Source organism: Metopolophium dirhodum, chromosome 6 (assembly GCF_019925205.1).
Source record: "Metopolophium dirhodum isolate CAU chromosome 6, ASM1992520v1, whole genome shotgun sequence".
Classification (NCBI taxonomy): domain Eukaryota; kingdom Metazoa; phylum Arthropoda; class Insecta; order Hemiptera; family Aphididae; genus Metopolophium; species Metopolophium dirhodum.
In genome coordinates, this window is record NC_083565.1 from 19,606,123 (window position 1) to 19,620,579 (window position 14,457).

General features: G+C 28.3%; 1 protein-coding gene across 2 annotated transcripts in view; it reads right to left on the bottom strand.

Annotated features, from left to right (window-relative positions):
- Positions 1 to 1,032: 1,032 nt before the first annotated feature.
- Positions 1,033 to 14,457, bottom strand: part of LOC132947410 (GTP-binding protein Di-Ras1-like) — a 58,088-nt gene continuing 44,663 nt past the window's right edge. For both annotated transcript variants that reach the window (XM_061017687.1, XM_061017685.1), the window contains 4 exons: positions 13,397 to 13,641; positions 8,136 to 8,311; positions 7,859 to 8,053; positions 1,033 to 4,987 (listed from right to left, as the gene is read on the bottom strand). In XM_061017687.1, coding sequence (XP_060873670.1) covers positions 4,862 to 4,987; positions 7,859 to 8,053; positions 8,136 to 8,311; positions 13,397 to 13,625 — 726 coding nt within the window. In that variant the 5' untranslated portion in view covers positions 13,626 to 13,641 and the 3' untranslated portion in view covers positions 1,033 to 4,861. The remainder of the gene's footprint in view (positions 4,988 to 7,858; positions 8,054 to 8,135; positions 8,312 to 13,396; positions 13,642 to 14,457) is intronic.

Genomic DNA, 14,457 nt, shown 5'->3' on the forward strand with positions numbered 1-14,457 from the left:
ATTATACTCGTTTAATATTATTATTCACATTAATTATTAATAGTACCTACCTACTAAATACTGAGTATGGTGTATGGTTATCCGCTATCAGTATACTTAGTATTATTTCAGTATTCAATGATTTTATTTACTTGAACCAAAATTTTTTTTAAAAAGTACATTTTGCTGCGAGGCGCCGAGGCCCCTTTCACGATGAGGCCCGCGGAAAATCCCGCCTTCAATCATATGTAGTTCCGCCACTGATGGGTATTATGGTAGTATGGTATTATGTATTATGTTTTGATAGTGTTTATTAGATATTGTATTGTTATTTGATTTCATAATGAGTATGACTGTTGTTGTGTATAATTTTGGGTAATATAATGGGTACAGGTATTTATTGGGTTTTTTTTTGGTAATGACATATTTAATAGTATTATGATGATATTATTGATATTGAATCATGAGGCTGTGTTGGCGCAATGATGTAGATATCATTACAGTGTTCACGACGGCCGATGGACAGCTCGCCGGCCGGTGAGAGCGGCGCGAGACTGCGGAGGGGGAAAGCGTCGCTCGGAGCTTCGACATAGAACGCAACTTGAAGCGTCCATGTTTTTGGCGGCAAACCCGTTCCGCGTTCGAACAACGACTATAGTGGGAAATTGTCATCCCATTGCCAACAGACGGGACTGTATACCACTTTTTCCACATTTTAATTTTTCCAATGATCAAATTTTCCTAATAACTAGATTTTCCAATGTTCAGTTTTTACCAATTGGAAAAAATAAGCATTGGTTGTAATGGTTTTTAGAAAAAATGTGCAATGGAAAAAGTGGAATAATGGTAATGCTACCAGTTTTACCACTTACTAAATTATCCATTATACATATTTTACACAAAAACCATGAAATTTAATGTATTTTAATTTTTCACAATAATATGTATGTTATATTATATTAAAATTTATAAAATGGTTACACTACTATTTAACTGACAAATAATCATTCACAATATTTTAGTAATAATATTATTTTATTATATTATGTTGGTAAGCTAAAACTAATAATTTTTTATACTATAATATAATATATTATATAGGTAGATACTAGGTAGTAAGTAATAAACCAATAGTATAAAAAACACTGAAAAAAAATACAGTGACCAAAATTTGTATCCAGCATCGTAGATTTATAAAACATTATTCATTTATAACTTTATAAGTCCATTAATATAAATAGTAGTAATATAATATAATATCGTTATTAGTACTTATAGATATTAGGTATACTATAATATAATACGATGATTTTGACTGGTAAAAGGCAAAAGGAGCAGTTTTACAACTTGTCTTTTCAAATTTCATTAGTAAGTAAAATATGCATGACAGTTAAAAATTAAATATTCTTTTAGGTATTAAAGGTTGTAAAAAAATAATCAGACGGACACTATGGCGCTTATAATTTTGAAGGCTTATCCAGTAACCTGTCGGTCAGGTTATAGTCAACCCTTAGTGTAGACCATGTAGTTAAGCCACTTTTGCCTCTTACCAGTAGAATTATATCCTTATAACATTTTAAATTACAACAACATTTATGATTATGGTTAATATACATATTATTATTATTTATTCCCAACATTGTTGAGATATTGAATAGTACAGGTTACATGTAAAAAGTTATTATGACTAGGTAGAGGTACTTATAGTCATTGCAACTATTCAGAGCTCATATTAAATTCCTTGAACATAAAAATAAAACAAATATTTATTTTTGTTAGTATAAAGTCTTAAATCTTAATTCAATCATACAAATTAACCATAATCGCAATGATGCATTGTGTGACACTGTTATTGTTAACATTTAGACGTTAAGACAATACACGCATGATACCAAAATACTCTTATTTCTAATTATAAATACTCTTAAAATAATAAAATATAATAATATAGTATTCTTATTTTAAACAGTGAACATATTGTATCTATTTAACAATGTATATAGTATAGCAATAGCCATATAGGTTTGTATATAAAATTCTTATGGGGATTTAATAAATTAGAACAATATTATTCTAAATTATTCGTATAAAATATTGTCTGTTGGTGACAGCGTGACACATATACAAGGGAAGTTGGAAAATGTATATTATATATTTGAAAATTGTAATTATAAAAAGTTTACATTTTATTAATATACATTGAATAATTATTATATGATAGGTATCAAACAAATTTTTATATAATGAGACTTATATATATTTTATATTTGCAATCTACACTCATTGTAATGTACGTATAGGGATATATAGATAAACCATTTACATAACAATTATATTCAATCTACATAAAGTGCCTATATAGTATATATATATAAATTAATTTTATTAAATAAAAAATGTATTCGGATTTTCAATAGGACTTGAAAAACAATTATTACTTTCGAATTCATGTTTAAATATTTAACTAATTAATCGTATAACGTCTAATGAGGAACGTGTTAAATGGCTATTAATAATTAATACAGATAAATATGGGTAAGGTCTATTATACGCAGCATAAAATAATGAAGTAGAGGTAACTATCTATTTATTTAATTTTAATAACATTTGCTAAAATAAGCAATAAAAATATAATATAAAATAAACAATGAAATGACATTTAATTACCAATAATTTCCAAAATATCTTTCATTAAGTAAAACTGAAGTTATTTTTCATCAAAGCTAAATAATTTTGTTAGAATTTTATCTTAAATAAACCAACAGTATTTTTAAAACATTTTTTTCATTTTTTCACCTAAGACAAAATCACTGATTTTATAACTTTTAAATTAGTAGCGTACCTACCTAATATTATTATTAGGTATCTATAGTTTTACTTTCGTTTAAATATACATATTTGGGTAAGTAGGATTATGAGAAAAATCGAGAATATATTTTTAAACTTTTTGGTACAGCAAAGTTTTAAGTTAGAAATGAGTTTGGACAAATAAAAACAAATAAAATAGAAAATATTCGGTATAAAAACAATAATTTCAGTATTGCGTGATCGGATCCAGGCTATACCAGGTCTAGATGATTATACCACCATATTAACACTTATAACCACGTATATTACACGTGAGTTCGCAAAGCGAAATTAACTCAAGTTGTCTGTCATAATTTGTCAAGAGATTTCGCTTATCGTGCAGCGAAGTATATTAATCAAGTGTATTACGATAAGTAGACGACGAAGGGAGAAAAGGGAAAACTAAGACGAAGGGAAAATTAATTTTTCAAGTTTTTATTTTAGTAACTTTATGAAAATACCTATAATATTTGTTTTAATGTTTATTTTATATATAAATATAATTTATCAAATTTTTAAATATTTCTATTTCAAATAATAACGTAAAACACATTTTGTGGAGCATAATATTTTAAGTACATAGATGTATATTTTAAGATTTTTAAGTAGGTGCTATAAAAGCCCAAGTCATTACTAACCATATTTATAAATGGTTTCATAAGGAATAAAAAATTACCAATGCCAATAAAATCTTAGTCCAAGAGATAAATAATAATGATTGACAATCGACAAAGTATGAAGGTAACTAGGTTAGTTTAAAAAATATTATCATTAATATTATTAACAATGAATAAACTAAAGTAGTATCGAATAAGTTAAATAGATTCTATTTCATAACCACTTAATTTAATTGTGTTGTATTAGAATCTAATAATATTAATCTAATAATTAGATAAATGTTTTATAGACTTATTTGTTTCAATAAGAAAATAAAAATGAATATCAAATTATTTATAATATACTCATATAGAACCTATAGATATAGTTAGATAAAAAAAGATTGAACCTTTAACAAACCCATAGAACACGGTTTATAACTATAATGCTAACCTAAAAATGAATTTGTAAGTAGGTACTCATATCACAATATTATTGGTCGAACATTGTAAATATAGCGATATCTGATAGCAATAATTATAGTGATCTGCAAATAGTCGTCTGACAACAACTAATCTTCACAGATTTCAATACGAAATATAATGTCAAAAAGTAATAATTAGATCTATGATTTCATTTTTGTATAATATTTTTATAATATAGTATGCCTTAACGAGAATATTATTAGTGTTAATATTATATTGTGTACTATCGGTAAATATATTACTTAAAAACAGTTTCCCTCACATATTTTAGCCGTTCATTTCGTCTCGCGTTATTTATTTGAAATTGTGCTGTATACATTTATTGTACAAGTTTCCAAAGTTTGCACGTAGTGGTCTCACATGTATATGTATATTTTTTTCGTATCGTTACTCAATGAAATGTATTGTTTGTATGCGTTTAATAATACTGTATCTTGGTAATGGACTGGGATCGTGCCAAACTTGGTTTCATAATATTATTATAAACTTCATTTTATTTCAATAGTTAGATATTAAATATAATAAATAGGTATTATACACTGTTAACACACTTAGCATTGTTTGTTTTAAGCAAAAATAAAATTAAAATATGATTTTTAAGTTGTTTAAATGTATGCAATTTATTATTTTATTGTATTTTAATATAGCACATTAAACTATTATAAATGTATAACCAATCACATTATATAGCCATTGTATAAAAATCATTAATACAATATTGTAAAGCTAGAACTTCTTAAAGCTGATTTTACGCAACATTTTAATAATATTATGTCATGTTATTATGTCTCAAAACATTTTTGGACCTTGTGTCCAATTTGATATTATGCAAATCATTTATAAGAACAAAATAAATTATTTTACTTTTTTCTTGTTCACGCCAGCGTCTAAAATAATCGAAATAAGATTATTATTATTATTTTTTAATTGTGTATTATCGCAGGTCTTCCGATTTAGGCCACCGTGCAGGAATTTCTCTTGAGCATGTAACGTCCTTTGGTCGATCCTGAACGGCTATCCACGTAATTTGGTAGAGACATACGTCTGCGCCTTACAGCCGGACTCAAATTATATTGAACCTAAAAAACATCAAAGGCTTAATTTCAAGCAACTGCAACGTGAATAGTTTATCCCGTACACCTAACCATAGATAATATGTTATATTATTTCAATTCGTGTTCTCTATAATTTGGTTCTATACGATTAGACTATTAGAGGAATAAACGCATAACATGTATTTCTATTGGGTCGTTATAATTATTATTTTATAATGTAGTATTTGAAAATTTTTTTATAGAGATTAAAATATTGAATTTTGTTCTTTCCAATAAACAGAATGGTAGGTACCTATCTACTTATTGATCAAACGATTTGTAACTGTTTGGCTATTAGTGAAAAAAAATAATAATCAAACGATATTAACGAACACTATTTCGTTGCTGTTTAGTAGTATTATAATGCCGTACAATAGTTTATGTGAGGTTTCTGGCTTATGTAGTTACTGTACGAAAAGTTCGTATTATCATAAGACAGATGATTATAATAAACAAGTATAATATGAAAATGATTAAACTTCAATAAATTAATAATTATTTAATTTTGTGTATGTTATCTGCAGTGTAAATTGTTCAGGAATTATTATGCATACTAAATGCATAATGTATTAATGTTGTGTGATTTTAGGAAATATCAACAGCCCATAGGTAATTACGCTAATTACAATTCATTATTCATCTATTTTTTAAATAAATGTTTTAGACGTTATATTTAAAATAAGAAGGTATTTAATTTGAATATGTATTAGCTGGTATAGTTACGAAATATTTAATTTAATCAAAATTTAATTTACAACAATCTATTATTTGCCCATTGAAATATGGTGGTGAGTAAACAGAGTAATGACTATTAGAATCATATAATATCCTAATTTAGCATATTTTTTGACAGATACATTTTAATAGTTTTGTCCTATAGCGGCCACAGGGGTGTCCAACCTTTTGTGAAGACTGGGCCACATCATATAGGTAGAAGTTGTTGTGGGCCACATATTTTTTTTTAATAATAATAGTAAAAATAGTAAAAATAAGTACGCAGAAAAATATATTTAATTATAACAAAAGTTTTAGTTTAAAAAAGTTACTTAATGTGAAATTTGAAATTTGTTTTTTTTGTGAAAGTAATGAATCAATATCTGGATCGATCGAAGTTGTGGCAATCCTTAAACAACTTTCAAGATGCTTGTCTGATATAGTGGACCGATTCTTAGTCTTTGTGTTTTTCATTCTTGAAAACAATTGTTCGCAAATGTAGGTACTGCCGAAAAGCGAGAACATGAATAAGGCATGGTCATGAATATGTTTCTTTGGGTAGATATAATTTATAAAAATCTAATAAAGATGACTGATTTAATTTTTCTTTGAGTTGAATATCTGATTGCAACCCAATGCATTCCATTTGAAATTTAGTTTCCACAGCTGGAATGTCAATCGAAAATGGTGTTGCGAAAATAGCAAAGAGTTGACTATTCTTACGAAAATCTTGAAAACTGGTTTCAAATTCATTAATTAAAATTAAAATCAAAGAAACATATTTCTCGCTATTCTTGAGGTTGTGCTTGGCCAACACAGGGAAATACATAAAATTTTATGTTTCATAATTTGTTCTCGTAATATTAATATATTATATACAATTAATTCATGGTTTTTAAATTGAAGTGAGGGCCGCATCAAAATCTACCACAGGCCGCGAATTGGACACCCCTGGTCTATAGGTACCTGTTGATTATTCAGCTCTCTTTAAAAAAATTGAAAAAACTTTTAGATTTTTTTCAATATACTTTCACTTTTAAAGTACATTACTATATTATAATGTAATTTATGTGTTCCGCTATTTTACCATATCTTACTATAATACTTAGGTGCTCTTCGTCGGTAAGCTCCAGAGATACTGTATGTTGAGGCAAATTGCGCCCACATTGAGCAGGTCGTAAAAAACTTTAGTAAATTTCACGCGGGATTTATCGGTTTCTAAAATGGGTATTGTAAGTTGTGCCCATATAGTAACTTACTAAGTGACCTAGAATTCATTGATAACTAATATATATCTATATTAAATACCGTTCATTTATTGGTGAAATATGTCTCATTGCTATGCTGATATATAACTTATAATTTTTTTTTTTATTTAAAATATAAAGACAGTCGGCAACTGGGGGCCATTGGGTTTACAAGTAACTTATAATAATTGTATTACTAATTACTATTATTTTTATATTATATAGCTAACCTGATTTTGTATTATTATTTACTGCATAAATTAACCTAACAAAAAATATTTAAAACAACTTATTTATAATCCCAAATTATTTTGTTTAAAAAAAATAAATAAATTTTTCCATTTTTATTGACTAATTTATTTATTTCAAGTAAACCAAAAAATCATTTTAGAGGACAGTGATAGTCACCTTCTTGTGGTGTCCTCTGGATAATGCTAAATGACTATCATAATAATAATATTTTTATTGGGTGCAATTTACTACATAGCAATTTGTACCTGAAAAATACCGGGCGCAATTTACAATTTTTTTCCTTCGTTGGGCGCAATTTACGTATGCCCGTATATTTTTGTACCTAATTGTCCGGCTAATTTTTACATATCTCTGATATTTGGGTCACTGACCTAAATATTAACGTGATAGACATCAATGAGAAGGGGGTGTAACTATAATTATGATTATTATTTTTCAGATATTATTGCGTGACACTAACATATTACTAAGCTTCATCACATTACTAAACCTATCTATGTATAATATCCAATAGGTACTAATGTACTATAGACTTTATAAAAAAATAATAATAAAAAGGTCATTAGAATTTGTATTCGAAACGAAATTAATTTTAAACAATGACAATAAAACCGTAAATCTAAACTTATTTTTATTTATTTACCTTTGCCTGAGTTAGGAGTTCCTTAAACACCTGTACTATGTTTCTATTTTCTTTGGCTGAGCATTCCATGTAGCCACATTCCCAATCGTATTTAGATATGGCTTCGGTGATTTCCACAGGTAAAAATCGTTCAGTGAGTTCACACTTGTTGCCTACAATGACTATTGGAATTTTTGGTCCTCTCCTTTCAATTATCTAATGAAAATGATTAATGCAATTAATTAAAAACCTACCAAATCGTGTTATGGTTTAAAAAAGCTGTTTTCAAACTATGTACTTGTTCTTTAAAGTGTTTAACTTGATCCCATGTGTCTTCCCTGTCTACACAGAAAACTAAAAGAAATGCATCAGCAGTTGATATAGATAACTCTCGCATAGCTGGAAACTGATAAGCTCCTGATGTGTCCAAAATGTCTAATGTCAACCGTGCTCCATCGGGTAATTCATAATCTCCTGTAAACGGTTATAATAACATTTATTATTATTATGTGAAGTGTAAAAGAAGTTAACAAAAGTTATTATTCACATTATTATGTACACCTTCCAAGTGTACCAATATAGCTACTAGCTGGTTATATATATAAAAAAAATGTAATATAATATAAAGTCTTTTTCTACGAACAATTACGAATGCTGTGATAAATTATAACGATTCCGAAAATCTATTCTAGAAATGGTGTTTATTTTTCTATAGTGTTTATGGACATTTAAAAATGTTAAATTGCTTATAAAAGAATAAATTATTAAATGTTTAAAATTAATTACATAGAATTTCACTTGGAATTTAAAATATAATATCCATGTATCTACTTATATTATACAAAAAAATATAATATTAACATACCATAGTTGAACAACGACATTTTCAGAATTTTTGCACGGTGCTAAATCCCCCCCCCCCCCCACTAACCACCTTTATAAATGTTAATTGCAAAGACCATATAAATAATATTATAATAAAGGTATAATTGCATAGAAAAAACACATTAGACAAGGAAAAATAAACAGTAATTCACTAAAGTAAAAAAGAACACTAGGTAGCAATCAAAAAATTTCTTACCGAGATAGTTTAAAAATAAATAATAATGAAAAATACATTAACTCAGTGGGCATGTAGTATAAATTAGATTCGAATGATTCGAATTATCGGATCATAATCAGGGTTAATTAATAACAACATTTAATTATATTCTATTAATATTTGTAAATACAATATTATACGAACGAAAAAACTACCATAAATTAAGTGTATACGGGGGCGTCGTCTCTAAGTACGCATCACTAAGAATACATTATTGCATGTTTACAGGCATTAGGCAACCTATGTGAAAATAAGGTCACTGATGAATATTACGGCTACATGCTATATTGTGGGATCAGAACCAAAAGGTGGTAACTTAAAATATAAAATTGTTCTGGAAATAGTGTTAAGCTTCAAATCGCAATGTATTCGTTTGCGATGAATAATATCTAATGAATCAAATCTAGAAATTTACAAAGTTATTCTGCGTTAAGTCTTGAAATATGTTTTTTGTTTTAAACGAATTAGCTAAACCCAACGTAAACCAAAAATACGATATTGTAAGCAATTTCAGCTGCAGAGAACCAAAATGTTCTACAGTTATAAGTTATAACCTTAATATGCTGATAGTATACTTGTTTCGCCTAGTTTCAACTTTTATGCTCTGAATTAAATATGTTTTGTTTTCTGGGAAATAAATTTAGGTTAAAACAAAATATAATGTGTCCGTGATGTTAAAACGAAAATAATATGACGGAAGGTTCTATAATGTTTAAATAGTTATTTATTTTGTTGATACATGTACAATAATTAATAATATTGTATTATCTTTTGTTTATTGTATGGTTCAATGGTTGACACAAATTCACAATGAACATGAAATAGGTTGTACTTTTGGATTTAATTTATTAATTTTTTAATATTAATTAAACCTATTTATTTTAACACAATAAATAAGAACTGAAAGATTCTATTTAAATCATTATTAAATAACGATTTGTAAATTACGTTGAACCTTTAGTTCTTAATAACTCTTTGAATAATGCTCCTGCAACAATGGTGGTTTGTTGTTAATTTATTATATCCATGACTAAAATAATTACCGTTGAAATAGTAGTTGCGTGGTTTACTGTTAATATTAAGAGCAGAGACGGAAAAAAAATTGGTGTTGGGATGCGAAGGATCAAGAACGGACAAATTAAATGTGATTTGTACCAGTTGTAGGTAACCAATCTACATTTTACAAGTTATAATTTGTAACCATTATCGGTAATGGGAACGGGCTTTGGGAAGAATAATTGAGTCATGAATTTATGATATAATAATTATTATATAGCATAATATTAAAGATAGTACGTGAACAGTGCAGCACCAGTTTCCTGTAATATAATGTTACATTGTGTATACACAATATCTTTAAGGACATTAAGTATAAGAATGTAATGCACGCGTTTCATTAATCATTTTAAATTATTAAAATGTACATTATATTAATTATTAAAGGCTAAGTTAGTTTGGTATGGTTTGAATCTATAACTTCCATATTATATGTGAGTTTGGTAAATTGAACCCAGTAAACTTACATAATTGTTGGTAAACCAACGCGCAGCACAAAATTAGGTGTTACTAAAATACTAAGTAGACGGTGTCATTCGTGGAAATTATTGTTTGGCCGGATGGTTATCTAAAATTAAATTATGAGCCCAGACAATATGTTGACATATTATAATAAGAGCTTATAATATGTGCTTAGATTAGGTGTAAGTTTAGTTTTATATTCTACACGTATTTCTATAATAACCAAGAGTTACCACACATTGCTCTATATTATAAATATAGGTAGGTATACTAGGTATAGTGGTATACATTCGCAGTGGCGTAGCGGACTAAACATTTTCTAGAGGCAAGTTAAATACCCCAAGTATTAATATAATATAAGTATAACTAATAATATTTCAGATCGTTATTGACTACTTATTGAGAATATCATATTACATTTACTAGGGGGACACACCGGCTACCACCCAAATTTACAACCCTTCTCATATTTAATTTAAGAAAAATCTCAGAGGCAATTGTCTCTGAAGTTACCGTTCGCCACGCCACTGTACATTCGAGTCCCTTTGAGCCTTGACATAGTACAGGTTGGCATCGCAATCGTTTTAAGATAGGTCGGTAGGTAGAAGGTACTGATAATTCAATAGACTTAATTTATCGCCAAAACTTTAAAACTAACCTAGCCTGTTAAATTTCGATCACATCGTTGTTTTTATTTTAAAAATTCACGAAACATATTTTGTATTGATGTTATTTATGATTGCTTAGTTTTTATTTTAAACTCATAAATTATACATTTATCATATTTTTTCTCGGGTACATTATGTATGTTTAGAAAAATCGGAAAAAATTATGATAAAATAATATAAAATATAAGCAGAAAAGAATGAGCCCACTACACAGTTGTGCGCATCAATACTTGTGAAAATTGAATCATATGTACAACAAAAACGGATTTTTAAGAGAATGTCATCGCGATATTTGTTTTCTCTCTCATGTGCAACTTGTGCAACATAGATGAAATGCACTCACATAAAATCATTTTTATATGACTTTTGAGTAATTGTAGATTAAAATCACTCATTAAAAATGTTATAGAGAATAATATTTTTGAAGGTTTAACATATCGGTTTTATGTTTTATTACTATTTAAATGTATATACTTCACTTTAAAAATAAAAATTTATTTTTGTAAATTAAATAAATATTAAATTGTTTTGAAAAAGTATTTAGGTAGACCGATTTTTCTATCCTTAAAAATATATTTCTTTTTCATTTTCATGATGTGTGATTTTACTCTGATAACAGAAAAAAACATGAAAAATGATTTTGCGTCAATGCATTTTGCCTATGTTGCACGTAGACCAGAGAGAAAAAACAAACGCGTGCGCTGACATTCACTTAATTTTCACCTACATTTTTTAATCAATACCTTACTACCTGTAATCAACATAGTTTTCTTTTAAAAGTGTACGCTACAATATTTACTATGATTTTCCTGGTATACCCAAGTAAAATTTTATCTCAAGTTTTAAAAAAAAATTCTGTTGACATTTATTTTTATTCTTTAGAAAGATAGTATTATTATTTATTATAGTGCTATTACAACACTATTTAGGACCTCTGAGAAAGAACACGTCTTGCATGAAGAAAAGGAGGAACTTCAAAATTTTGGTTACCTACCAATTTTCCATACAATTAATGAGAGACGGAGATTATATTTTAACCGATAGTAACTTGCTAGAACAGGAGAATTATCGTGCGGTAAGTGATCAATTTTTTTATACAATATCAAAAAACAATAATTTACGATGTACAGTGTAAACGCTTCACAAGATAATTCTATATTAATAGCATTGATTAAATATACAATAATATGTAATCAGGGCTCCACATCAAATTTTTGGGCCCCTGTACTAAATGTTTTTGTGGGCCAATACAAAACTTTCAAAAATTACAAATTAATTTCAATGGGCCCCTAAGATAGCCATGCCTCTGTACTCCAGGTCCAAATGCTCATCGCCCCTATGCGGGGGCCCTGTATGTAATAATATGTTTATTTTATCAAATAATATTTGCTAATGTTATAATGGTATATATGGATTATGAATGCATATATTCGGATATTCCAAAACAAACCTCACTAGGCACAGTAAAAATACTTAATAAGAGCAACTAATTTATACTGACTTTACTGAGAGCATTTACACGTCTGAAAAACCCAAGAACTTTTATTGCCTTGCAACACGATATACTTCTTCATGTTTCGATAAATGTATTATATAAGTAATTTAATTTTTACGACTAGATAGCTGAGCAGTTTATGCAACCGAGTTTCCGGTAATGATATCGTGGGTAGGTATGTTACATAATAAAGGTAACCTTATACATTTAATTTGCCCTTTCAATAACTTTGTTAGTGTTATAAAATCGAACTTCTTTTATTGTTTATAAAGATCAGCTTAGATATTATTATACGTTAAATGGAAAATTTTGTATGTGTTGCTTAATTATAAATAATAAATTGTCGTTTATGATAAAAAAAAAAATGCATACAATTAATGAGAGAGCTTCCGAGATTCTGAAAAAAAAATAACAAGCTTAAAAAAATGGACAAAACGGTGAACGGATATCAAGATTCTTCTCATATCTTATTTAGCTAAAACTATGACGCAATACGCGCTGCTACCTATTATTTTTAATAACTATATAAACTTGAGAGCACGACATTAATTTGGAAAAACTATTTTAAGTGGTGTTACACCTTACTAACATTTTCACGTTTTGCGTAATTAAAACGATTTATAGTTTTCGTGAAAATAAAAATAATAAATGTAATTTGATAATACTCTGATGTTTAACAAACAGTCGGAATATTATAATATCGTTACTATGAATAAATAGAGATTTTTAAGTAAAACACAAACGTCACGAACGATATAATTAATTTATTCACTCGCCTCTGTGCAATTCCTCGATGGTCTCCTTGTACCGGTCTGGGAACTGGTCGTACAGGAACTGTTTGATGATGGACGTCTTACCCACCCTAGCTGCACCCATCATCACCACCCGTCTCCGAATTTTCATCGTCGTACTGCCGCTGCCACTGCCCCCGCTGCTGCTGTTGCTGCAAGTCGACTCCCCGCCCATCGACGACAGCCTGATGCGTTCCTGTTGTTGGCCCGGCATTGCAGTTTTCCTCTCCCTGGAAAAAACACCCATACATGTAGACATATAGACTATAGCGTACTAGTCGATAGAGAATGACAAATGATAACAATACGGTTCAGCGGTATGTCGCGATGTACCTATTGTAGTTGTAGAGACGTTTTTTTATTTTATTCAAGTCTCACCTTTCACGTCTCAAATCATAATAATATAACCTAAGCTCATTATACGATAACAACTGCACAAGATCATAGTATTTTATTATTATAGTATTTTATTATTATACATGGCTCTGACTTCACTATAATAAAATTATCATACGTCATCCCTCAATATTCGCGCATACGTGTTTTTCGCACACGATCGATTTATTTGTTTGAGTTCGGTTAAATGAATAACATGGCTCGGGAAATTATTACTTTTGAATTTCTTTACTCGGAATATTATCTTTGAGTGTATATATTATATAGTCTATGATCTCGGGGATTTAATTCGAAACTGTTTATAAAGTTTTCTAGATTCGTAGAAAAAGTTTTTTGATTATTATTATGTCTTTACTCTCTATATCGGCTACGGTCATTGACAGCTGCTATAATAAAATAGTCTAAATTATAACGAATAAACGATAAACTTTTACACAACAATTATTTAGGGACCTCCTCTGCCCCTCCTTTAGACGTTTGCTATATGATTATCTGAAACAGTGAGACGCATAATTGATTCATCTCAGAAGTCAGAGAATAATACTTTTCAGTCAAAGGTATATTTTTTAAGAAACTATATATTTATGTCTATAGTATATTACTATAATATTCCTTTATGATTTTATTATAGACCGTAAAATAATCATATT